The sequence below is a fragment of the Thamnophis sirtalis genome, unplaced genomic scaffold, assembly GCF_051295495.1.
Source record: "Thamnophis sirtalis isolate CommonGarterSnake01/CBP01778 unplaced genomic scaffold, rThaSir2_p1.2 scaffold_3, whole genome shotgun sequence".
In the NCBI taxonomy this organism is placed as follows: Eukaryota; Metazoa; Chordata; class Lepidosauria; order Squamata; family Natricidae; genus Thamnophis; species Thamnophis sirtalis.
The window spans coordinates 158,889,901-158,915,966 of record NW_028261383.1 but is presented as its reverse complement, the minus strand read 5'-3'; the positions used below and the strand labels follow the sequence as shown (position 1 = coordinate 158,915,966).

Below are 26,066 nucleotides of genomic sequence, written 5' to 3'. Positions count from 1 at the left end.
CTAAAATTGTAGTTTGTGAGAGAAAGGCAGCAGGATTAAGTTCTCTCCATGTAGCAGTTTCTAAACAACTTATCACTAAAGCTCCCATGATTAATAGGTGTTTTGGTACAGGGTTATACAGATGATAATTTAAAGTAGATTGTAGATTGTAGATTACTTTATTTGTATGCCGCCCTTTTCCCTGAGGGGACTCAGGGCGGCTCACAATTCAGGGGGAGGGAAGGACAAAACAAGTTACATATATGAAGACAATACATCATTAAAAAGCGCAACAGTCATACTATTCGGGTGGGGTTGAAGTCTTTAGCCCCAGGCCTGTCGGGACAGCCAGGTTTTAAGGGCTACGCGGAAGGTCTGGAGGGTGGTGAGGGTACGAATCTCCACGGGGAGTTCGTTCCAGAGGGTCGGAGCAGCCACCGAGAAGGCTCTCCTCCGGGTAGTTGCCAGTCGACATTGACCGGCTGATGGAATTCGGAGGAGGCCTAATCTATGGGATCTTATTGGCCTAGTGGAGGTAATTGGCAGTAGGCGGTCTCTCAAGTATTTGAAGTAGTAAAGTATTTGAGAAGTACTGGGATGAACACACTTGACCTAGATTCTGTAACAAAACTCTTCTCAGCACCTCATCAGAAGCAATGACTAATTTAAATGGCACATAAAACCAATGGTCTTAGGGTGAAAACATATTGTTATTAAGATGGTAGCATCTTTAATATTAAAAAAGGTTGCTATTATTTAAGCCAGGCTCTAGAAGAATAGAATCCTAAATGTCCTCTTCAATCCTTCTTTGAAAAGAATCTGAGGTCACTTTTACCATTATCATTACTCCATAGGTTATACACTTGAACTTGCACTTTGAAAATAAGTGCCAGAACTAATCTCTGATTCAAATCTGATTTGAGATAAAAAGAAAATCATATTCCTCAATTGAACAGGTTGCAAACAAAGTCTAATCTACAATTTGCACCACAGTGGAATGGTAGAGTGACAGAGGAGATTGTACCATCTCTGGAGAACACGTAAATGCATGATGTTATTTTTAAAAGCTACCCAATATAACAACTGTATACATCCTACAAGTAAGAAAACATGATACCAAATAGAAAATGTTTTTTCCCCCTCAACTTCCTTTTTTATTTCTTTGCTTTTACCTCTAGTGCTTCCCACTAGGTTGGGAAGCAACCTGGGTAAATTTCCCAAAATTGGATAGATGTTTTTCTTCTGTTAGTGACATACAAACCCACTACCTATCACAACATTTAAATTGACTTAATGATTGCCCTGTATCAGTGGTGGGTTGCCGCCGGCGTCCTCGTGCACGCGCGAAGTTCACACATGTGGCGTAGCACCTGAGCAATGCTCCAGCTGCTCATGGAGAATTGCACAGGCGCTGTATGTGCCATGCGCCTGCGTGGAAGCACAGAAGCCTTCAAAGACCGGTAAGGAGCGCGGGCGGGTGGGTGGGCCCTTTGCCGTTCCCGGAAGTTACTTACTTCCGGGTTCGCCGACCAACCGGTTCGCGGGGACCGCCGCGAACCGGTTGAAACCCGGCCCTGCCGTGTATACTAAAATATATTCAAAAATCTCCCAAAGTGTTCCTTCTATTAAGATAAACATCATTGAAATTATCAATGGCAATTGGATGAAATGGCTGAAAATCGTTCAGTGATTTTTTATTATAATGGGGGTAGACCTCGAATTATGACCATATATTCAGTGTCCATTCGAAGTTACAATGGTGCTGAAGGAAGAGACCACTTATCAAACTGAGGACCGCTCATAAGTGTTTTTGGGTAATGAAAGAGAGAGAAAAATCAGAAGCATTTCTTTAGAGAATTGATCTTATGACTAGTTTTTAATGCTGATCATTAAATCAACCCAATGAGTTGATCGTACCAAAATATAGTCATCATTCTGTGGCATACTGGACAGACTCAAGGAACTTTGTGGTCGTTGATAACAACTTTGAGTTTCTAGTTCTGCAAGATAAGCATATTAGTTACTGTACTGTTTAGATTCTGGTTGGGAATGATGGGGATTGTAGTCACAACATGCCTGGAAAGCATTAGATGGTAGAAGTCTTCCAATAGTAATGAAGCATGCATGTTCCTGATAGAGGGTTGGCTATTTTTGTGGGGCAGTCGGAATGTGAAAGCATGAATGGGGAAAGGAAGAAAAACATTAAACTATGGTAATAAATGTAACCTCTGGGGTTACATTGATATGCAAATGTTACATTGGTGCAAATATGATCAAGATTTCCTTTATTCAAAACGTATTTCTGTGCTGTTTTTGCATATCCTACTTACACCTATTTTTTCTTTCAAGAAATTTCGAACAGTCTCCGTCTGTATAGTTCTCACCTACTCACCTATTTTATCCTGATAACAATTCTGTAAGGAAGAATTATTGCTGCAATTGGCTCAAAAATATTACATGACTGATAGAGGATTTGAACCTGGGCCTTCTCAGATAAGTCCAGCACCTTGGATGATTAGAGCTTCATTTGTCCATTCATCCCCCAAGCAAACTTCATTTGAGGAAAGCATGAAGCACAGCAAGCTCATTGTTACTGCACATAGCAAAAGAGTGGTGTCCTTCCTGTGATTATCATCTGCCTGCCTTTTCAAATATATATTGATAATAGCTTTTCTGGGAACTCAAAGTATGCATGGGCACGGCTGTGTCATCATCTCAACAATAAACCCAGAAATAGTTGAACTGAGAGTTCATTATGGTCTTATTAGGGACTTCAGTCTAGTCTCCTCAGTCTCAATCCAACAACTTAACCACTGCATCATATCAGTTCTTAACGTGTTACGGGTTTTGTGCATAAATTTTTTGCTAGATGAAAATGTATTTCTAGTTCATTTGTTAAGATGTACAGTGCACCTTACTTTTTCTCCAGAAACCTAAGGAGCCTAGGACTCCTTTCTCCAATTTAATTCCTATCAGTCTGAGAGGCAGGTTGTGCTGATAGAGAATGACTGGCCCAAACTTAGGTATTACCTTCTGCGTAGGCATTTTCAGCTGTCTTTTGTTTTGAAGATGTGGGTTGATTCCTGAGGCTTTTATCTTTGCAATAGGAAGTTGGTGTAAAAAGGACCATACAAATCTCCCCCCCCTCCACTCCCTGTTTCTGATTTAATGCTGTCCTGTGTGGCGGGAGGAGGGGACAGGGTCTGTAACACTAATGCACTATATAAGGCTCAGCCTTCACAGCCATCAGCACAAGAGAAGCTGCTAACTCATGCCTCTCTTGATAAACTTTGGACATGCTATATACTCATTCTTTTTATTTGTATGTCCACCCCACACACACACTCACACAGACACATGTGTGCCTTCTAATGTACTCCTTGTTTCCTTGCCTTTCCAATCCCAGACGGCTGCATCCAATGAGGTTTGTTTTCTTTCTCTTTTCTTCTCCTTCCTCACGGTAGCCTTCCGCAGTGGTGGGAACACCAAGAGATCTCACTTGTGCCTGCTGCAGGCTCAGCTGCTGCAGAGCTGGCTGCAATGGCTCAGCAAGAGTGAGGAAGGAGAGAGGGAGGGGGGAGTCTGGCTCCAGGAAGCTCTGGAGATGGATGAAGAGAGAGAGAGAGAGAGAGAGAGAAAGAGAAAGAGAGGAAGGGAGGGAGGAGAGAAGCAAGGGGGCAGCTGCAGAAGCTCCTCCTCCCCACGGGCAGCACCAGCCCAGCCCTGTTGTTCTGTCACTGAGAAAACGGCTGCGGTGGCAAGAACTCCCCCCCCCCAAACAACCCCCTTTCACTGCCTGGGAAGTACTGTCCCCTCGCTTGATGGCTGGCATAGTGAGTGACGGAGCCCAGCACAGCCGGGCGGCACCATGAGAGGTGGGAGCCAGCAAGGCTGTGCTTGCCACCACTTGTTCCGCAAAGTCCTGGCCAAGTGCAGCTGCTGCCCCTCTAGGGCACGAGGTGAGTGGGATTCCCAATGTAGACACTGTTTTTCTCCTCTCTCCAGCTCCCCCCTCCCGCCTCTCCCCCCCCCTTCAGCTTAAGCACCACAGCCTTTATGTTGCCCTTTTTCTTACATGCTGCTTGTTCACCCATCACTGCTTGAATGCCACCTGGCCAGTACCAGCATCGTTATCCAAAGTGGCCATCAGCAACCAGTAGGATGGCATGGGCGTTGTTATCCCTGCTGAATAGTATCAACTGGCCTGGGACATCTTTCCTGGCCATCACTACCGCTTCCTTCTTGTCAGAAATTAATATTATTTTGTTTGAGCACAACATTTGTTGTGGAATCACCCCTAGAGAGGCATTGTTTTTTCCATGTCTGTCTCGTTTGGCGTTTCACAGGTGCCATGGTTTCCCTGGATGGGTATGAGTTTGCTCTCCAGGTGTTGGCATAGGGGATGGCATCTGCTTTCTTTAACATGGTTCCTCTCACATTCTTGTACTATTTCTGCTTACCAAACAATTAGACGGGGTTTATGTCAAGTTACCTCAGGTGCCAGTTTCTTGTGGCCAGGCTTAAGGGGGCACTAACAGGGCAGAGTGACACAGCATGGGGAGGGGTGGTTTAGAAAAGTTTGTGTCAAGTATCAGAGGTGCAACTGGAGTTGTCCAATATCTTGGCTTTGAGACAAGTGAAGAGGTCAATTTTTAATGGTTGTTTAAAGAGATGGTTTTTTTCTAAAATATGAACATGGTCTCGCTCCAGAAGAGTGCACTCTTGTTTATTGTTTGTAATATTTTAGCATGATTTTGCATGCATATTTGTATTTAGAATGGCAGGTTATGAGTTAGACCTCTATATTAATCACTGTAAGATCCCTATTTACGTCTCTCATTGCACAAATCTGGTTCGGCACTCAGATTGTTCATGTGAGCAGAAGGGACAACTTGTGGGAGGCTGTATGTACAAGAAGTCTGGCTGTGGGGGAGGATGTGCATGCACGTCGGAATATGTGGCTGTGTATCACTGCACACAGGATTGCATTTCTCCTGCAGTCTGTGAATATGTGAGGATACTTGTGTCAATGGATTGTGTTCTGCACACAGACTTGAGAATATAAAGCACTCTCTGCATGAGCAGAGTTTTAAAATTCTCAAGAAAAAAAGAGAGAGATGAGAAGTACCAGGGAGGGATGCTTGAGAACTGTCTCCCTGTAAGTTTTCTGCTACTCAGTACTGCCTCTCCTCCACCCCATTTCCAGCCAGTCTTCGTTGCCCAAATGTCTAAGATTGAGGCTGACAGCAATATAGTAATGTTGAAAATTGGAGAACTGGGGTTGAAGGTGGTGTTATGGGACAAGAGACCTAGGCTCCAAGTGTTAATCCCAATTTAGTGAGTAGGGGCAGAAGGCACGGTTCATCTCTCTGTATATATGTTTTGCATCCCCTTATGCTTGGAACTTGCTACAAGGGGCCACCACTCTTGATTCCCCTTCCTCATCTAAGTCCCCATCTAAGTTCCCCTTCCCCTAAATAAGCCCTCCTTTTCATGTACTGTTTTTGGCTTAAAAGCCAGGTGCCTGTACCCAACCGTTAGAAAAGAATCCTAGGTTACATGTAACTACCATTCATTTTTCCTTGTTATCTCTACATCTCCCCTAGCTTTTCCATCTGTTGACATTTAGAGTGTAAGTTCCTCAGTGCAGAGATCTCCTTTAAAAAAATAAAATAAAACCCATGTGTTTGGATATTTCTTATAAAAATAATAACGATGTGTGGGTAGCAACTGGCTGTGTTGTTGGCTTTTTATACTTCTCATTTTTAGGGATTTTTTGTGTGTTAACTCTTTTTCTCCCAAGGATCCTGCAGAGCTCTATGTCTGAAATGACACCAGGCCATGGAGAACTTTAAAGTTCCATGTTTTGGTATACTCCAAAGCAAACCCAACTCTCCCTTGCGGACACAGGCTAAGGAATATAATCCTAGGGAAGCCCTCTTCTTCAGTATTGCCATTTGTCTAGATGAGAATTCCATGATAAAATGGTTAAGGAATCCCAGCAGGATCTTTGGTAGCAATTTTGAAATCACTGAAATCCATTGAGTTTACATAACGTAATAGATCAAAGCATTTACCCAGATATGCATGTGGGGGGGGGGGGGGAAATGCACACATGATTTTGATTTTGATTCTGTAGTATGTGGACTCTCAACCAGGCCTACTCACATCTGACTCCTTGCCTTTTCTTTTGCATTTGACATGTCCACCCAAATAATTCTGCCTAGTAATACATTCCTTATTGTTGTTTTCTCTCTGTATACCCTCCTCTTCCCTTCCACTTAGGAAAGCTGAAGCCTGCCAATTCTCAGCCATGTAGCTAAATTAATAATAGGTTTGAAGGGACAAGCTGAGGGTTGGAATCTTATTGCCAAATGGGTACCTGTGCTGCTCCAAATCCTCTATTCAGATAATGTTCATTTTTACTGGCTGCTCCTTTTTCTGGGTGTTGACTACTCATTTGGGTGAGAGTCAGATAATTTCAGATTCTGACAACATAGTCTATCTCAAACCACCCGTAAGCTTTTAGAAATGACTAGTTTGGGGATTTATTATACAATAGGTGCTTATGTAGAGGTTTTCCCATCAACAGTCACTGGCTTCAAAATGGTGGATGCAAAAGAGCTATTGAAACCCTGTTCTGTTTATGTGATGTGTGTGATATGTATTCAAGGTGGGGGCCCTTGTTTATATGATTTAGAAATAAAAGTCCCACTGAGGTTATATTACATATATAAGCCTGAAGAGTTTTTGGTACGGTCTGAGCTTGGTTGTTTTCTTGCAGACGTTTCATTACCCAATCTAGGTAACATCATCAGTACTACATATGTAAGCCTGCATATCATTTAAGGAAACTAACTGCAAAAACTATGAGGAAGATGCAGAGTTTTGTTTCTAGTGTTTATCTGGTTTTTGTTTAATGGAATACCTTTCCAAAGTTATCCACCTATATTGGATGTAGCTATCATTACCACAAGTCCTCGCCATAAAATTACGATCCCATGTCCATGGATTAGGGATTGTGACAATTGAACAGGTCTGAAATTTGTAGTGCCGACTTTTTTAAAAAATGTTTTTTTCCTAGAATAGTTTTTTTTTATTTCCCTGTATTGCATTTAAATTGTTCACATCCCTGTAATAAAATTGGAATTGTATTTTCTATTCATGAGCAGATATACTGCTAGTTTTCTCCTACTGATCAATTTTCATGCTTCACACTTATGAACAAGATTCATCCAAAATATAAACTCATAGTGCAATTTGTCTAATTGTGCTATGGTATGTTTTCTGAACCCAATCACTGTTAACATATCCACTAATCTCTGGTCTATTTTGATTGGACCTCCATGGCTTGCTGGTTGATTCCTCTGGTTTGATAGGCCTTTAAATAGACCTCTTGGGGCCTAGAAGCAGCTGTCGGAATGACAGTGGTTGGGTGAAATTGGAACAGAGGTTGTGGGAGCAAGCATGACTTTTGTCCTCATATCTGGGAGCACAGCTGAGACTTGAGTGATGAAGCAGGAACTAGAGGAAGAGAAGCTGGTATTAATTCCCTTTCTTTTGTTCTTGGATCAAAGGTGGATTGTTAATGCTTCTTTCCCACAGTCAAATGGAAGTGTTAAAATATACATTTGCTTGCATATCTCCAAGTGCCCTTATTAACTATAAGGTAAAGGTTCCCCTTGCACACATGTGCTAGTCGTTCATGACTCTAGGAGGGGCGGTGCTCATCTCCATTTCAAAGTTGGAAGAGCTAGCATTGTCCGAAGTTGTCTCCGTGGTCATGTGGCTGGCATGACTAAACGCTGAAGGCGCACAGAACACTGTTACCTTCTCACCAAAGGTGGTTCCTATTTTTCTACCTGCATTTTTACATGCTTTTGAACTGTTAGGTTGGCAGAAGCTGGGACAAGTAACGGGAACTCACTCCATTATGTGGCACTAGGGATTCGAACCTTCGAACTGTCAACATTTTCTGATTGACAAGCTCAGCGTCTTAGCCATTGAGCAACCGCGTCCCTTATTAACTATACAGGCAGTAAAGAAGGCTTGGTGTGGAGGGTGTGTCAAGAGTGCCTCTCCTCCTAACACAAGTAAATTACAGCTGGTTCCAGTGTACTGAGGGATTAGGAAGCAAAGCTTTCCAGAGCAAAGCAAGTGATCAAGCAACTTTTTAAGCAACCAAGAAAGGTTAGGATGTCCTCTCTTGGATGTTTCTTGAGAACCTGATCCTCAAAACCTGCAGCTGACTGTTTCAGTTATCAACAGTGCCTCCAATCCAGATATGGTTGGCACTGCTCTCAGATTGATAGTAACCAATTACTCTGCTCCGCCCTACTCAGGCCTACTTTCTTCTCCTTCCTCCTGGTCTTCACAGGCAGGCATGGACACATTTTGCAGGGCAAATGCTACAAATGGGATGAAAAAAGTGGTGAGAGCTACTGTTAGGCTCAATCCAAGTCAGATGTCACTCAGGTTCACCAATTTATCCTTGTGGGTGAGGAAGGAGTAACAAGAAGACAGTCGCTTCAAGTTGGTGCAGAGTGCTTTTTCTTTCTCCACATGGTAAGAATGGAGTGCTACACTGGGAGAGCAGGAAGTCTCAGGTCAGGCGCTGGGTGGCTTTTCAGCAGACTTGAGGTATGAGAAGTTCTTATTTTAGAAATCCCATTCTGGAGAAGGGCGCCTGTATGCATTTAGGCATCCTGCCTCAGTTCCTAACAGAAAAAATAGGGAACTCAGCCAGGGAATCTAGAATAGATAATTTATCATCAGTCCAAACTTTTCCCTCGGTGGGAAGGGCAGGTCGAACTTGGGACTACTTCATTCAATAGAATTTAAGTTGTGGTCATATTAGTGAAGTATTCGAATCCTCACGGTGGTGAGCAGGCCTTCTACTCTTGGAGCACCGGGGGGACGGGGACGGGGACGACAAGAGCAATGATTTCGGACTTTAAAAATGCATGGGAGCCATTTGAAATGATCAGTTGTGACAATGCATCAATATTACGTAAATGCAAAAGTTGTTCTAATGATTGTAAGCAGCCCAGGTTTGCTTTGGATAGTGAGGTGGGTGGAATAAAATTGTGTTTATTGGGCCATTGATGTCAGTGGATAATAAACCATGGAGAGAAAAAATAAATTGATGAGGAACTCAAACGTTATTCCTCTCTGAATCTTAAACAAAAATCTTGCCTTGGGACTAAGGAGGTTTGAACCAGTATATAAATGTCTTCTGGATCAAAATACGTTCATTGGCATAAGGTGTCTCTACAGAAATTCTGTAGAGTATTAGTGCCAAGAGCATTTTATACCCCAATTCTCAATATAAAGAACTTCTGAGCATAACTTCAGCCGTTCCTCTTCCATTATTGCCGTTATAAAAGTGAATAAGAACCCTTCTCAACCTGTGAAATGTGCTGTGAAATGCTGTGAGATTTTCAATGTGTTCAGCTATTTTTAATTGCATTGATTGTACATACGTGCAAAAGGAAGTTACAAATACCATATTAAGGGTTTTTGAGTATATCACACTGCTTAATGTCATTAGGGGATTAAACAAACCATCAGTACAGCAATTATTTTTATTTATGTATTGAATTTGTTTGCTGCCCAACTCACCCTAAGGTTAAATTGTTTGATTGCTGTCCTTTAGTTTGTTAGTTCAGAATTGACCAATCTAGTTGTTTCTCATCCTTATTATAGACTAAATTTGTCTCCTTTTTTTGCTTCAGCGGGCAGCCTTCTTCATATTGTTCTGTCACAGCAGGCTTTCCCAAACTGAGATATACATCCCTTGGGGAGGTGCAGACAGAGTCCAGGAGAGATTTGAAAAATCCTTTGTTGCAATAAAATACACCTTTTCCAAAATTTCGTTGTGTTGTTTTGGTGTTTGGATTTTTAGAGGAGTTGTATAGATTAACGTTATCCTAAAGGGAGATCTGATGGCAAAATGTTTCAGAACTCCCGTGTTAGAGGATCAAATAACCGAATTCTATATATTATCTCATATGAGAGCATACTTAGATATTATTAGTAATTGGGATGAACATGGAATTAGCTCTATAGTGGTAGTCTTTAACTTGCAATCATTCATTTAGTGACCAAAGTTACAACAGCACTGAAAAAGTGAATTATGACCATTTTTCACAGTTACGGCTGTTGTGGCATCCCTATGGTCCCATGATCAAAATTTGGATACTTGGCAATTGGCATGTGCTTATAATGGTTGTAGTGTCCTGGGATTATATGATCATCTTTTGCAACTTTCTGAGAGGCAGAGTCAATGGAGGACCCCTGTTCTGGTAACAACAGTATTACTAATTTAACAATACAATGATTCACCTTAACAATTGTGGCAAGAAAAGTTATAAAATGGAGCAAAACTCACTGTTGTGGTTGTTAAGGGCTACCTATACCTCATCATATTTTCTTAAATTATCATAGAAATTAATTGTATTTATTCCATAATTTGAGAACAGTCCTGCATAATTTGAGAATAGTCCTGCAGGATAAGTGCTTAAGGCCCTATTGTTTTGCAGCAGTTGCTGTTCCTCTGAGGGTTTGGCCCACCTTATTGTGGAAATGTATTTGTCTATTTAATTCATAGCAAGCATGCATTACCATTTGTCTTGGCCTGGTTGGCCCTAAATTGTTGTGTGTTGTGGAAACAACCAGTTGAAAGTAGTGTTGCTTAAATCAACCTTAAAAGACAGAACAAGCTGATAGATGTGTTTTCAATGTCATAAGTTATTTTGTAAAATGTCTGTGCAAGCTTTTAGGTTACTCTGAGTTCTTTGTCATGTACCTAAATCAGAGGTGGAGGAACTATGACCCTTTTGTGATTTGTGGACTTCAACTCCCAGAATTCTTGAGAAAGCGTGGCTGGCTCAGGAATTCTGGGAGTTGAAGTCCAAAAGTCATAAAAGGGTCATTGTTTCCCATCCCTGACATAAATGACTATTGAAGAATTATTTCTCTCATTAGCTTGGGAATATTTCTAATAATGGAAACCAGAAACAGAAAATGTTCTAAATAAGTCAATTTTCCTTACTCTTCTTCCAAAGTCATGTGAAGAGATTGTGCAAAGATGAATAAGGAATTACCAGTGTAATTAATATTAGTATGAATCTGAGATGTGTTTCTATCCATCTCCCCTTCTGGCAGTGTATGACACATAGGAATTGCCTCGTTGGACAGGGCCAGTAGCCAGCTCATCAAACGTTTGTCCACCAGATGTATCAGGCACATGCATAAGTGGTAAAGCTGTGACTTTTCCAGCTACTGTGAGTTGCTTCCCGAAATACATGTAACATTTGGCTCTAGACACCATTGGAAGGTGGGGGGCGAGAACAAAGCAAAAATCGTTACCAAAGCAAATTCTTATAGCCATTTTAAGTAGGGAGTGTCTGAAGCTACTCCATTTCAAGATTAATTATCTGAAGAGAAAATGCCCAAGCAAAAGGTAGAGAAAGCAGAAAAATACTCTAAACTACATGATCTGCCTACAGTATGTGGGTTTGGGAGAGTCAATTCTGTTCCTTAACTATTTTTTTTGTCATAAATTTTTTTATTTTTTTCATTTTCATAACATATAATCACATGTATACTATTACATAGCCAACATCGTATTGTATTATTAAATGATTACATCAATTCATCTTACCATCAACTCCTAAAAACAATTATTGGCTCTTCTGCTCTCCGTACACCATATTTGTACCTTATCCATCACTTTCTTCTCCCTTTCTCCTCCGCCTCCCTACCTCCTTTCTTCCCTCTGTCATCCTTCTCTTCTCTTCTCTACTTCCCCTTCCTCTCTTCTTCTCCTCTCTCCCCTTTCCACTCCTCATTTCGCTCCTCCGCTTCCCCTCCCCCTTGCTCTCTCTCCTATCCCTCTCTTCTTCCCTTACCTCTCTCCTCTATTTCCTATGCTTCATCTCATTTACTTGGTGTATTTCAGCTTCTGAGCAAGCTCCATTTTATGTTGATAATATTTATAATTCCTTTTCAATATACAAATTTAATTTTAACATGTACTCTTTAAAAAAAAATAGAACAAAAAATATACATATATAGTCATTGTCCTTTTAAAACCCTCCCCGCCAGCCTAATTTTGGCCGAGATGTAGACCTGGTTACAATTCCCAGCTATTCTCATCATGATATAATTTTACATCCTTACATGCCCCCAGTTAGTGATTGTCTTTAAATCTCAATAGTTTCTGTTAGATTGGCGCAAATGCAGCAGGAGAGAGTCGCTAGTGATTTCAGCACTTTTTATTTCCAGCAAAATGTGACTGTGCTCTGCCGGTTGGGCTACCGGAGCGCGCCCTTTAAAGAGCTCCAGGCAGACCAACCAGCCAATGACAGCGATTTAAATTCCCCACGGTTGGGAAAGCCAATCCGCGACTAGCATGACAACTTATGTATAGCCAATCCGCGGTGAGCATGAAAATTGATGTAGATTTCTGCTGTACATCTGTACATAACTCCCCTCCCCTCCTAGAATGAACAGTGTCCAATCCCCTGCCTACGTATGTGATGTAGTCCTCCAGGTAGGCAGGGCACGCCGGCTTCCTACTGGACCTGCGCAGTTCACTTGTCTCCGGGATCTCGGCTGCAGTGGTCAAGTCTGCTGTTCCTCCGGCTGCCTGGGACAGAACCTTCTGGAGCTCCTCGGCCCGAGAGTCGAGTTCTGGCCTGGTTCCTTCGGCTTCTGAGTCCGTTGTTTCCTGCTAGATGCCCTTGATGCCAGATAAGTGGTTATGGCTCGGGTTGGTGTGTAGTTCCTCTGTTGGGCCACTGGGTAGGCCTGGTTCCCGCTTGTCTGCTTCCCAGCCGATGGTTGAGAGTGCTCCTCGGGGCGGAGACCTCAGGTTCTGCGAGGGTTGCTCTGGCCCTCCAGTTGCGGTCCAGTCACCCTGGTTCCTCAGCTCAGTGTCCCCCAGGCAGTGTCTGAGTTGGTTGATATGCCTCCTCCAGATTTGCCCGTCCTCCAGCTCAACTTGGGGCCGGTGACAGCCACGACTCGGCCCGCCAGCCAGGTTGGGTACCTTGCATAGTCGTGTGCGAATACCCGTCATGTATGTTGAATGCCCGCGTGGGCCCTGTGGAGTCCAGAGAGGGCTCAGGAAGGTAGTCTGGGTGGTATCGGTCAAGTCGCGACCTCAGTCTTCTTCCCATCAGCAACTCCGCTGGGCTCTTGTTGGTGGTCGCATGGGGGATGATGTTTGGGCGAGGAGGAACTGGTCGACTTTTTCCTGCCAATTCCCCGGGCCCGTTCAGGTAAGGGTTTCCTTGGTTAATCTCACCATCTGCTCAGCCTGCCTATTGCTTGCTGGGTGGAAAGGAGAAATGAGTACGTGCCGGATCCCTTGCTCCGTGAGGAATGCCTCCATGGTCTTGGCTGTCAGTTGTGGGCCATTATCAGAAACCAGGACATCAGGTAGACCGTGGATGGCGAAGAGTCGTCGGAGGGCTCGGATAGTGGTTCTGCCATGGTTGTCTGCATAATGATTACTTCTAACCATTTGGAGTATGCGTCCACAGCAATCAGGAACGTTTGTCCTTCTACTGGCCCTGCAAAGTCAATATGTATGCGGGACCAGGGTCCCTTGGCCGCTTCCCATTCACGAGTGAGTGCCCGTGGTGGCGCTGGTCATGTCTCCTGGCAGGGTTTGCATGTGGCCACCCATTTGGTAATGTCCTTGTCCATCTGGGGCCACCAGATATAGCTCCGGGCTAATGCCTTCATTCTCACGATCCCGGGGTGCCCCATGTGTAACGCATCCATGGCTTGCCTCCAAAGCTTTTGGAGAACAATGACCCTTTCTTCCCACAGCACATAGCCTTTTATGGTTGACAGTTCAGTTTGCTTGCTGTGGTAACTCTGGAACTCCTCCCCCAGTCTCTCCTGTGGCCACCCCCTCAACATCCAGTTCAGAACTTTCTGTAATATTTTGTCCTTTTGGGTGTGTTCGGCAATGTCTCCAGCGGTTACTGAGCTGGCTGGGTCAATGTCGATCAGCAGTACTTGGGCGGTGGGTGCAGGGTCTTCCACTATTTCTGGCAGCAGGTAGCGGCTGAGAGCTTCGGCGTGGCTGATGTCTTCGCCGGGTTGGTGGATCAGCCCGTAGTCCTACGCTGTGAGGAAAATGGCCTATCTGGTCATTCTCAGGGACATGTATGGAGGGGTCTGTTGGTTTCCGGCAAGGAGTTCTAATAGGGGCTTATAGTCGGTGACCAGCTTGAAATGTCTTCCATATACTTACTCATGAAACCGCTTGATTCTTGCCACCACAGCCAAGGCCTCTTTATCAATTTGGCTGTAGTTGCGCTCAGCCGGTGACAGGGTTTTTCAATAATATGCTATTGGTGCTTCCATTCCGTCTGGTAGGCAGTGGCTGAGGACTACCCCAACTCCAAAGGGAGAAGCGTTACAGGTGACCCGGATCAGCAATGTGTAGTTGTATTGAATCAGGATGCTGTCGGACGAGAGGTGGCCTTTAACTGCAGTGAATGCTTGGTCTTCCCTCCGTCCCAAGGTCCACAGTGTCGTCTTCCCCAGGAGCTTGTGGAGCGGCTCAGCAACGGTGGCCTTCTGTTGTAAAAAATGCTGTAGAAATTTAACAGTACCAAGAAGGCTTGCAGTTCTGCCTTATTCTTCGGGGTGGGGGCATTCTTAATGGCTTTCACCTTGCTGTTGGTCGGGTGGATGCCCTACCCATCTATTAGGTAGCCCAGGAACTCTACTTACCTTATGCCAATTTTGCATTCATTAGGGTTTACTTTGAGTCCTTTTTCCTGGAACCTCCCCAAGGTCTCACACACGCATTCCATCAACTGTCCTATTGACTCTCCTGATATAAAAACGTCATTGAATTATGGCACCACCCCTGGGATCCCATGCAGTAGCTGCTCAATTAGGCACTGGAAAAGTCCTGGGGCTACACTGACCCCAAACTGCAACCTGGTACATTTGAATGCCCCCCTGTGAGTCACTATGGTTTGTGCTTCAATGGTAGCTTCATCTACCGACAGCTGCTGATAGGCCTGGGCAAGGTCCAGTTTGATGAATATCTTCCCGCTTTCTAGGGAACGCCACAGATGTTGCACTACTGGCACTGGGTATGCACTCTGCTGGAGGGCCTTGTTCAGTGTACACTTGTAATCCGTGCAGAGGCGGATGGACCCATCTGGCTTCACGGGGGTGACTATGGGGGTCTCCCACACCGTGTGGTCGGTTGGCATGAGGATTCCCTGGCGATCAGCTTCTCTAATTGTTCCTTGACCTTGGACCGCAAAGCAAATGGTACCCTTTGGGGTTTGAGCCTGATGGGGGGTTACATGGAGGTCTAGGTTAAATGAAATGTGTTTCCCCGTGTATTTACCTAGGTCCTCATCGAAGACGTCCACAAACTCCGCCAACAGCTGGTTCAGTTCGTGGGTGGTTATGCAGTGCAGTCCGATGATGTCCAGGTCCATGGGTTTAAACCACTCTACTTTCAGCAGTGACGGCCAGTGGCTGCCAATGACCATGAGCAGCAGCCAGCCCTGGAACTCATGGAACCTTACTTTGTCCTCCATTCTGCCTAGTACATCCGTTTCCTTTGATAGTCATTCAGGCGGACATTTGGCGGCTTCAGGAACTTCCTTCTTGTGGCTGGGTTCAACTTCTTGATTGTTTGCCAGGATACTATTGTGAAGTACAACCCTGTGTCCAGCTCCATTTTGTATGGTTCTCCTACAATGGTCACGACTGCATGGTATTTCTCCTGCTCATATGCATCTGTGTGTCCCACGGTTGTGTGATGGATTTCTCTGGGAGCTTGGTATTGGTCCTCTCTTCGTCTGCTTCATTGTTGGCCAGCTCTTGGGTTCCCTGGTCTTCCTGATGGGGCTATAGGCTTTGGCTGAAAAGGAATGGGTTGGGGCACTTTGCAGGCTTTAGCAATGTGGCCCTTTTTCTGGCATTGGTGGCATGTTGCATCTCGGAAATGGCAAGCTGCCCTTGTGTGGAAGCCCATGCAGCCCGGGCAGTGTGGCTGCCTGCTCTCCTCGTCTCTGGGGTTCTTGTTGCAAGATAGCTGCGTAGTTCATGAGGATGTTCAGGTCCTTTTGTCCTTCGTTGCCAGTGTTAGATCAGCACGAATGCAGCAGGTGAGAGTCGCTAGTGATTTCACCACTTTTTATTTCCAGCAAAATATAACTGCGCTTTGCCAGCTGGGTTGCCAGAGCTTGCCCTTTAAAGAGCTCCAGGCAGACCAGTCAGCCAATGACAGCAGTTTAAATTCCTCGTGGTTGGGACAGCAATCCTCCGCGAGCATGACAACTTATGTAGATTCTAGCCAATCCGCGGTGAGCATGAAAACCTATGTAGATTTTGCCAATCCGCGGTGAGCATGAAAACTGATGTAGATTTCTGACGTCCATCCATACTTAACAGTTTCCAATTGTAGATGTATTTCATGTTCCCTCTCCATTTTCCATATCTTAGATTATATTACCCTTAATTGTCTATAAATGGCAATCCTCGTTGTTCAATGTCCATTACAATTCCCTTAATCTATTATATAGAATAAAGCGTATCATCTCACTTTATTCATTATCTTAAAATTTTTATATATGTCCATGTTTCATATATTTTAACCCATGCTTATTTGTCCTTCTATTATCATATTCAGTCAATTCACAACTCAGTTTAATTATCATGTATAAAAGTGAATCACAAACCTCTGCTTTACAACTTCCACATATCAGTATCATATTTATCCATATTCCATATATTTTAACCTTTGTTTAATTATCTTTCCATTATTATATTCATCCAATTAACAACTCCATTTTATTGTCATATTTAGGAATAAAACCCTTATCTTAGCTTTATATTTTCCCATATTCTAGTTGTCTGATTTTTTCCTAGTAAGTCTTTTGTCCCACTTCTCTGTTCCTGTCTTCTTCCTTTTCTTTGTTTTGGCACATCCACTCTCTTCGATTTTTCCCAGGCCACCATCAAAAGGATATTTTATATTTCTTTTTGTTGGGGAAAAAACCTCCTACTTCAATTTTCCTTAGGACACTAACAATGTCAACTTCTTTTGTCTGCTTTATTCCCTTTTGTTGGGACACCTCTTTTTACACTTTTCCCTATACCATATATAAGACTAATGGAGTTATTTTTGTCTGCTTTTTATTTCCCTCCATTTCTACCCCGTTGTTATCTTGCTCCCCTTTTTCTTTTAATTCATCTTTAGATATCTGCTTCTCTAGGTTCAGAATTATATTTAGGCTTGATTTTAATAATTTATGCATATTTTTTATAATTTCACATAGTTCTTCAAATTCCCAGCTTTCCATGATGTCCAGTTCCAAAGTTACAGTTAGTTATACAGTTCTTATTTCAGAGTTCTGATCCACCTTAAATTTATCTACCTCAGCTGCCATGGGGAAGAGCGATGGGAGCCATCTTGGTCTTTTGTTCTTCCTTAATGTCCAGTTCCAAAATTGCAGTGAGTTATACAAGTCTTATTTTGAGGTTCTGGTCCACCTTAAATTTCAACCACTGTGAGACCGGAAGAGAAGTTGGGGCCATCTTAATCTTTTGCAGAGAAAAAAAAGGATGAAAGGGAGGAGGGAAACCCCTCACATTTCCCAGTTCTTGACTCTGTAATTATTCTTTCCCCTGCCACCTTCCGGATAACCACAGCTGCTCAAAACGTATCAATTGGAACAAACTTGCAAACAGCCAGATTCGGGTACATTTCTCTTTTGCCTCCTGCTTTTCCAAATTCTGATTTATGGCAGTTGGTTTATTAAAACTTCCTGCACAGTCAAGGTTAGATTATCAGTTATCAGTGAGAAGTGTTTTTTTCTTGCTTTTTGGGAGTTGCTTCAAAGCGAAGTAAATCCTTCGGAATGTTTGGTTTCTATTTCAAATCCAAAACCAAGTTTAGAGTTTATATTTGAGTGGGTTTGTCACTTCTCGGCTTTCTCCTTTTCTTTCCGAATTTGTTTCAAGCAAAATAGCTTGGGTGGTGGTGGTGGTGTTTCAACCCTCCATTTTCCTTTTCTTTCTTTCTTTCAATATTATTTACCATCAATATTATTTATGCTCTCAAAATTTCTTTGCCTTTACTAGGTTTGATTTATGGCTGTGGGTTAGATAAATTTTCTTACCGGTCTTTCATCTCTTCCTCACCCCCCTGTTCATTTGCTTAGATGGGAAGTCAGCATCTTGTCAGCCATTATTAGGCTGCTGCCCCTACTCCAATTCATAAGGAAAATCTCCAACCTGCAAGGAACCTGTTGTCTCCCTCTGGGTCTGGTGAGACAATTCCCTTCTTCGCCCCCCCCCCCCAACTCCAGGAGGGTTCTGATCCAAAAAAGGATCACCGGAGTAAGTTTGTCAGACAGGGTTCATGTGAGGCTCTTCAAAGCTCACATTCCCCACTTCTGTCCAGCTGACAGAACTTCCTGTCAAATCCCTCTGTTCCTTAACTATTGGTGCAGAAGGATTATTTTTTTAATTTGGTCCATCAGGTCTGAAAACAAATTTCTTCCCTCCTATTGCTCCTGCAGTAACAAAATATTAATTTAGGTTTGTTTGGTTGATTTTGCTGTCCTATTAACACCATCCCAACTCATGAAAAATAAGCAGATAATCTTCTCCTGGCATGAAAAAAGCATAGGCATAGTCTAAGAGTCAGCAAAAAATATATATGCTAAAATCCTGCTTGCAGTGTTTATTTTCCCATAAGTAATAGCCATGATGAGCACTAATGGAAGCTTGTCAGGAAAGAGTTTTTGTAAACCCTTTTTTCCTTACAAAAAGCCTAATTAAATCCCTCCCGTTCAAAGCTGTAGTTAGCCCTCGGATGGACCTTTTCTACTGATACCAGTGATTGAGCTATAGATCCGCAAGTCCTAAGGTTGAATTTGTCTTCTGCTAATTGATGGCCTTGGGGCAATCCTGTTAGCTGCAGTATTCATTTACTGTTGTCATTTTGATATCATTCGTTCATACTTATAAAAACAACATTTCTAAACACTAGGCAAACTGTATACTGAAAGGTAAGATTGTTCAAGCACACAGGTTCACGGTCTGATAGACATGATACAAAAGGAAAACTTAAGTGGAGAGTGAAGGGGAGAACAGAGTAAATAAAGGACTATTGTAGCTATACCTTTCTTCAACCAATGATTAATTTTCCCCATGCAAGGACACTGTGTCTAGAAGATAGTGAATATAGCTTCCTGGTAGTGCTTGGTCTTCAGACCAATGGATGGTGCCAGATTCTGCTGCAGGTCTGATAGACATAGCACTATATCATTGGGTAAAACACTGTGTAATGCTGCTGATGGGTAGGTATGCCTTCGTCTGCTATGTTTTTGTAGAGGTGACCCAAGCTTCGCAACAAGTTGCTGAGAGAGCTCCTTCCTTTGGCTGCTTCCCCGCAGTTCAATCTGCTTTCCCCACCTGCTTTCACAGTGATCTCATCCTTCTTCTCCATTCACTATTGTTTCCTCCATCCATGCTGCCAGTTCCACTGGTGGCACTTTCAGCACTGTTGTTGGGATGCACAATTTCAACAGCAATAGAAGCCTGTACTATTTTCCACAAAGAGAACATTAAGTATAATTTTGAACCAATCCTGTGCTGCCTTTGGGAGTGTTGATGTCGCACAGGACTGGGTTTATTGCTTCTTCTCCATGCATAAGGAGGAGTTTCTAATTTGGCTCAGGTACCAGTTATCATTCTTGGAGAAGTAGTTTGTTTTAAATTATATCTTGTTACTGCAAGTATGCCTATATGGAAACCAGTATGCAATTACCCCTGCTAATTTCCCAAAAAAACAAGGGTGACTCCAAATTGCCAAACATTCTTGAGGCATTCTTCAAGCTATTATGAATTAGCCAATAAGCATGGGTATTTAATTTTACTGTAAGCACAACATTACTCTAAAAACAATACATATACACCATCTGTTGTCTGAAACACTCATGGAGAATGGTGAAAGTATGATTGTGGAAGGTGGGGCAAAAGATTTGTCTTAAAAACTGGTGGAACTTGGCACCTAAAAATGAAGATACATTTCAGACTACATCTGGATTTGCACTTCCCTGAAACTTGTTAGCTGTGCTTAGTTTTCATTTATATTTTTGGTTCCCTGAATATCTGATAATTTTTTACAAGTATGTTCTGCGCTGAAAGTCTTGTTAAACTGAAGTCTGCCCATCTCTTTCATTGGCTAAGCTCATTCATTTTACAAGAGTGTGTTTCTGCTTTCTCCTCTGCATGGACATAGTAATAGTTTAAAGAGATAGAGAAATGATAATGGGCATCTTGACCAGCTTGACTAAGAAGTTGAGCAAATTATCTTCCTTGAATAATAAAGGTAAGATAAACTCTTAGGGGACACGGTGGCTCAGTGGATAAGACGCTGAGCTTGTTGATCAGAAAGGTCAGCAGTTCGGCGGTTTGAATCCCTAGCACCGTGTAATGGAGTGAGCTCCCGTTACTTGTCCCATCTTCTGCCAACCTATCCGTTCAAAACCATGTAAAAATGCAAGTAGAAAAATAGGGACCACCTTGATAGGAAGGTAACAGTGTTCCATGCGCCTTCGGCGTTTAGTCATGCTGGCCACAATGACTATGGAGACATCTTCAGACAGCGTTGGCTCTTCGGCTTAGAAACGGAGATGAGCACTGCGGGAACGGCTAGCACGTATGTGCGAGGAGAACCTTTACCTTTACTGAAAGTCTTCTGAGTGAGTTCAGATCCAGTTGACTTCATGAGTATAGCCTTGCAATTTTCCTGGCAATAGTATAGAAGAGGATTTTCATGTCTACTTTTTGGACGTTTTCAACTTTCCAATCTGGTTATTGTCCTTAATTCTTTAATAGCCTTCCTTATAATTATTTAATCAGGGCCAACCCTGCTTAGTTTCCCAACCCAGACATGATCAGCCAAGAATGTGCTGCCACATATTGAGAGACAAATAGTAAAGGGGGGTGGGGGGTGGGACAAATTGAATAGGAGCTTGTAGTCCTTTCATAGCACCTACTGGAAGATGTGGTTAAAGCACAAACAAAGAAGAAAATTAGTTTATGCCACAGAAAGGATCATCCCTATAGAAAAGGGGGATGGTCTTCCCTGAATGGCTGCATCTTTCCAGCATATGTCCCCCTTGTATGCAAGTCTTGGAGATTTATGCACATTCCACTGCTGCTTGTGGTATTCTCATGGGCATGTTCTATTTCCTACTCAATAGGCTCCTTCTGCAGGAAATGCCTCATGCAAGCAGCTACCCTAGAAGGGGCTGGATGGGATGATTGACACAATTGTTCTCCTTGTGAACATTCTTTCATTTTTCTGCCTGAATCCAGTTATGCACAGAACAAATAGGATTTCTGGTCATGATCTGAAGCTACAATTACTAGCCATGCTCAGCTTCTCAAACCCGATTGAATAGTGGGAGGAGGGGGAGGGAAGGATGTTCCATTCTTGGTGAACAGCTCAGGTATCACCTTTGACAGTAATATACTGTATTCTGAAAGAAAACAGGCTGCAAGGTGAACCACTGTGTGAGTCGCTTTAACCTATTGACCAGTCTTCAATGCCTTCCAGATGTGTTGAACAATGTCACCCGTGATTACCTAGCTATAATGCCTAATTAGTGGCTGTCTGGGGGCAATGGAGGAGGAGATGCAACATATGAAAGACTCTGTTAAAGCAAGAGGAACACATTTTGTGTGAGATTCTACATCATCTGAACACATGAGTGAGATTTGCCAAGATGATCAGAGAATTACCATTCTATAATTATTGCTTCAAAAACCTTCAGAGTGTAGCAGATGTACAGAAAAGTGCACTCTTTGAAGCTACCCATATTTTTCAGAGTATAAGACACACCGGACTATAAGATGCACCAAGGTTTTGAAGGCAAATTTTTTTAAAAAAGTTTTTGCACTCTGCAGACCTCTCAAAACTGACCGTTTTTTGTGAAAATGGGCCCAGGGTTGTTTTTTTTTTTTTAAAAAAAAGGCATGAATAGCTTTTAGGCGGCTTGCAGAGTGCTCCTGGGGGGTGCCCCCCCCCAAAACAAGCAAAAAATGGCCCATTTTTTGGTCATTTCTGCCCTCCCCAGCCCCCAGGAGCACTCTGTAAGGCTCTTAAAGGCTATGCACAGCCATTTAGGTGAAGGGAGTGGGGTTTGGGGAGGCAAAAAATGCTGCATTCAGTGTATAAGATGCACCCAGATTTTCAGCCTCTTTTTTGAGGGAAAAAGGTGCGTCTTATACTCTGAAAAATACTGTAAATCTATGTACTTAACTTTTTTATTATTATTATGTTTTACTGAAGCAGCTTTCCCCAAACTGGTGTTCTTCAGAAGTGCTTGGGCTACTATGCCCAGAATTCCCAGCAGTAGCTGGACTGGAAGACAACAGAGTTGAGAAGGATGCTTAGTTTAAGATTACTGGTTCCTTTATTCATTGCTTTGATTAAAACAAAGCTTTTAGCTAGCTTAAATCCATGACTTGTTGTGCTATTAGTATTTGATGGCTAGTTACATTATGTTTTTAATATGCAGAAATAATTTAGTCTTCATCTATTTTGCCTTTTCAACATACTTGTGCAGTGAATCACAATCATTCCCACATGGGAAGATTGAGAGAATATATTTGCTAATAACTTGTTAAACAGAGCAAGGATGTGAGCCCAGACCTTCTATTCTATATCCAGTGCTCTGTGCACACTCTCTCTCAACATAATTGCAACAATCTTCACCTCTTGCAGGTGTGAGATCTTTTGTTTGACTCTCAATGTGGCATGACTATTTTCTTTTTTATTTACTTTTAATGTCACATTTCTTCCTTTAAATTTGCCTTTTGTTGGTAATTCCTTTCCTTCTTGTTTTTCTTTCTACCTCTTTCATTCTCTGTTAGCTTGTGGCTGTGACACCAGTAATACGATTCATATAACTGTTTAGATAAAAACCCATGTTCTATGGGATGCCTATATTAGGCTAAACTGTCATTCCCTAGGAAGAGAAAAAAACCAGGTCTGCTCATTAATCATCATCATCACCCTCAGGTTAAGGAGCCATGGTGATGCAATGGTTAGAATGCAGTATTGCAGGCTAATTCTGCCAACAGCAAAAGTTCAATTCTGACCATCTCAAGGTTGACTTAGCCTTCCATCCTTCCGAGAGCGGTAAAATGAGGACCCAGATTGTTTGGGGGCAATATGTAAACTGCTCAGGGAGGGCTGTAAAGCACTATAGAGCAATATATATATGTCTCAGTGCTATTGTTATTTAAATGTATGTAGATTTAAAGCAACGTTCTGTTTTTTAAAAGAAATATTAAAAGGAAATGTCAGGCATTTTGTGCTTACCTAAATACATGAGAGTAGGAATTTCTCAGGCAAATTGACTTTGTAGAGTGTCCAATGTTTCTGCCATCACCTATATTGATTTGTTATGCCTTTTTCCTTCTCCACCTCCCATAGTCCACAAAGAAGAAAGAACCTCTTTAGTACTGTCATTATACAAATAACGCATAAACAATGTCAGGGGATAAGAACTCCAAGATTTGACAGCGAACCTTTTCATGGGACATGTCAAGTGCTCACTGAAGCTACTCTGATGTTGGCCATAAGTACTGATTCATGTAGGAACCCAGTTAACTGTTTCAATTAAAATAAGATTTGTCTATTCCAACGTAAACTGTTACAAGTCCTTTAGAAAGTTTTTCTCTCTCCCTTTTCTGTCACAAATTCTTTTTATTTTTAGCAAATTGCACATCAATTTTATTAGGATTATGTAGGTCTTGTGAATCCAACTTAAGCCTATGTTGCTATTGTTTTTTTAAATGGGTATTAGGATGTTGGTAGGGTAATACTGACAAAAAATTAGAAAAATACACTTCTTTAATTAAAAAAATTCCCTCTTCTCTTGGAAACTCAGTGCGTGAGTAGGATTAGACATTGCTAACTGTGAAGTCTCATTAGTATCATGAAACTGCAATTTCCAGAATTCTCTTGGGGAAAACTATGATATTTAAGATTATACAACCAGTCTAGAAGTGAATTAAATGAGGCAAGAGTGCTGAGTCTAAATGAATTCTTAAGAAATATATTTTTCTTTTTTTACAGTTGCACTTGGATCATAGACATTTCTAACTTTTTCCTTTTCTGTATTATCCTTTTGGGAACAGGTCCATAACTCTGAAATAATGTGTGCATTGAAGAATATATAGACAGTCTCAAGTTCAGGAATTCAGACAGCACAGCTGAAAAAATTCTTACTTTCCTCTAAGGTCTTAGGCTGCCAATGCTATTTAGGCAGTATTGAGTCAGAGACCAGATGGATCAATATTCTAACTCTCTACAGGAGCTTCCGTTATGGATCTCTCTAAAGCTGGGCCAGCCCTGCCTTTAGGCATAGCAGAACAAACTTCCAAAATAGCATATTTTGGGAGTGGGTAATATTAGGATGCCTTTGCTTTGTGCTCTTAAGGCAGCTTGGTGTTTTCAGATGCAGAGAAGTAAACTGTTTATTGCCAATGTTGTAGACCAGGTGTCGGCAAACCTAAACACTCAAAGAGCCATTTGGACCCGTTTCCCACAGAAAAGAACCACAAAGTTCCTAACCGGAAGCCCCCTGTTCAATTTTGGAGCTGACCGGTAGTTCAGTTCCCCCATCATAGAGTCTCCTCCTAGCGTGATATCCTTTTTCCTCTACCTATCATAACCGAAAGTCCTATCAATTGTGGAGACAACTGGAAAACCCTCCCCTTGCCATAGAGTCTTCTCCTGGCACACTGTGCTTCTCCCCCCTCCCCTTCCCCGGAAGCTCCTCTCAAGATTGTGGCGCCGACTGGTGACACAGCCGCAGCAGAGGGAGGAAAGAGCCACTTGCGGCTCCAGAGCTGCAGTTTGCTGACCCCTGTTCTAGACAGTGGTGGGATTCAGTCAGTTCGCACCACTTTGGGAGAACCGGTTGTTAAATTTCTGATTAGTTTGGTGAACTGGTTGTTGGAAGAAATCATTAAGGCAGAGAACCAGTTGTTAAATTATTTGAGTCCCATCACTGGTTCTAGGTGTTTTAGAGGTTGATAAAAGCCCAGAATTGAATATATCCACAAAGACCAACAGTGCAGGTATAAAACTAATATGGTAAAATATTTCCTTGTCATAGCTACTGCTTGGAATCAGGAATAGAATCAAATTGATTCTTTGAACAGAGGTGAGAACAGGAGAACAGAGATGACCTTTAGAGATTGGCAGAAAAGTGTACCAATAGATCAGTAGGGGGTGCTACTCCCAATTTCAGATGTTTCTTCACCAGTATGTAGAGTGTAGGTTTTCCAAATAAATGGAAAACCTGAAGTACTACCGTAATATAGGAGGACAAGTTGATATCATAGGCATCATTGAAACTCAGTGGGATCATTGCATATGTCCCAGTAGATCACAAGTTGAACATGAGCTTAAAGCATGATGCTGCTACTAAAAAGGCAAATCTATTTTGGGATGTTGTATTAATAGAAATGTAGAGTTCAGATTATGAAAAGTAATTATCCCATTCTAACCCACCCAGGTCAGACCCCAATTGGAGTACTGTGAGCAGTTCCAGATATCACAGTCAAAAAAAGGAACGGTCAAACAGAAGTGAATTTAGAGGAGGGCCATCAGAATGGTGAGGGAATTGGAAATCAAGTCCTGTGAGGAACAGTTAAAGGAAAAGGATATGTTTTACTTTGGAAAAGAAGTTAGAGGAGATTCAATAGTAGCCTTCAGATACCTAAAGTATGTTCATATATACGATGGAGTATTCTCTCTGGAAGACAAACCCAGAACCATTGGATTGAAACTACAAGGAAGTACGTTCAGGCTAGGAGAAATTTCATGAGGCCAGGCAATGGAAGAAGCTGCCTTATGTAATGGTGGCTTCGTCTTCAGTGAAGGTCTTTAAACAGGAGCTGGATAGCATATTTATTCTAAGCGATAGATTGGACTAGATGAAACCTGAGGATATTTTGAAGTTTATGATTCTGTTCAACTGCGTTTTGTATATGAAACA

General features: G+C 42.3%; 1 protein-coding gene across 4 annotated transcripts in view; it reads left to right on the top strand.

Annotated features, from left to right (window-relative positions):
* The window catches only part of ARHGEF25 (Rho guanine nucleotide exchange factor 25), an 81,562-nt gene that overhangs the window by 10,144 nt on the left and 45,352 nt on the right, over positions 1 to 26,066 (top strand). Inside the window, exon 1 of one of the 4 annotated variants that reach the window (XM_087710585.1) lies at positions 3,630 to 3,938. The exons of the other annotated variants lie outside the window; for them this stretch is intronic. Coding sequence (XP_087566711.1) covers positions 3,848 to 3,938 — 91 coding nt within the window. The 5' untranslated portion in view covers positions 3,630 to 3,847. Of the gene's footprint in view, positions 1 to 3,629; positions 3,939 to 26,066 lie in introns of those variants that run through there. 4 annotated transcript variants of the gene reach the window in all.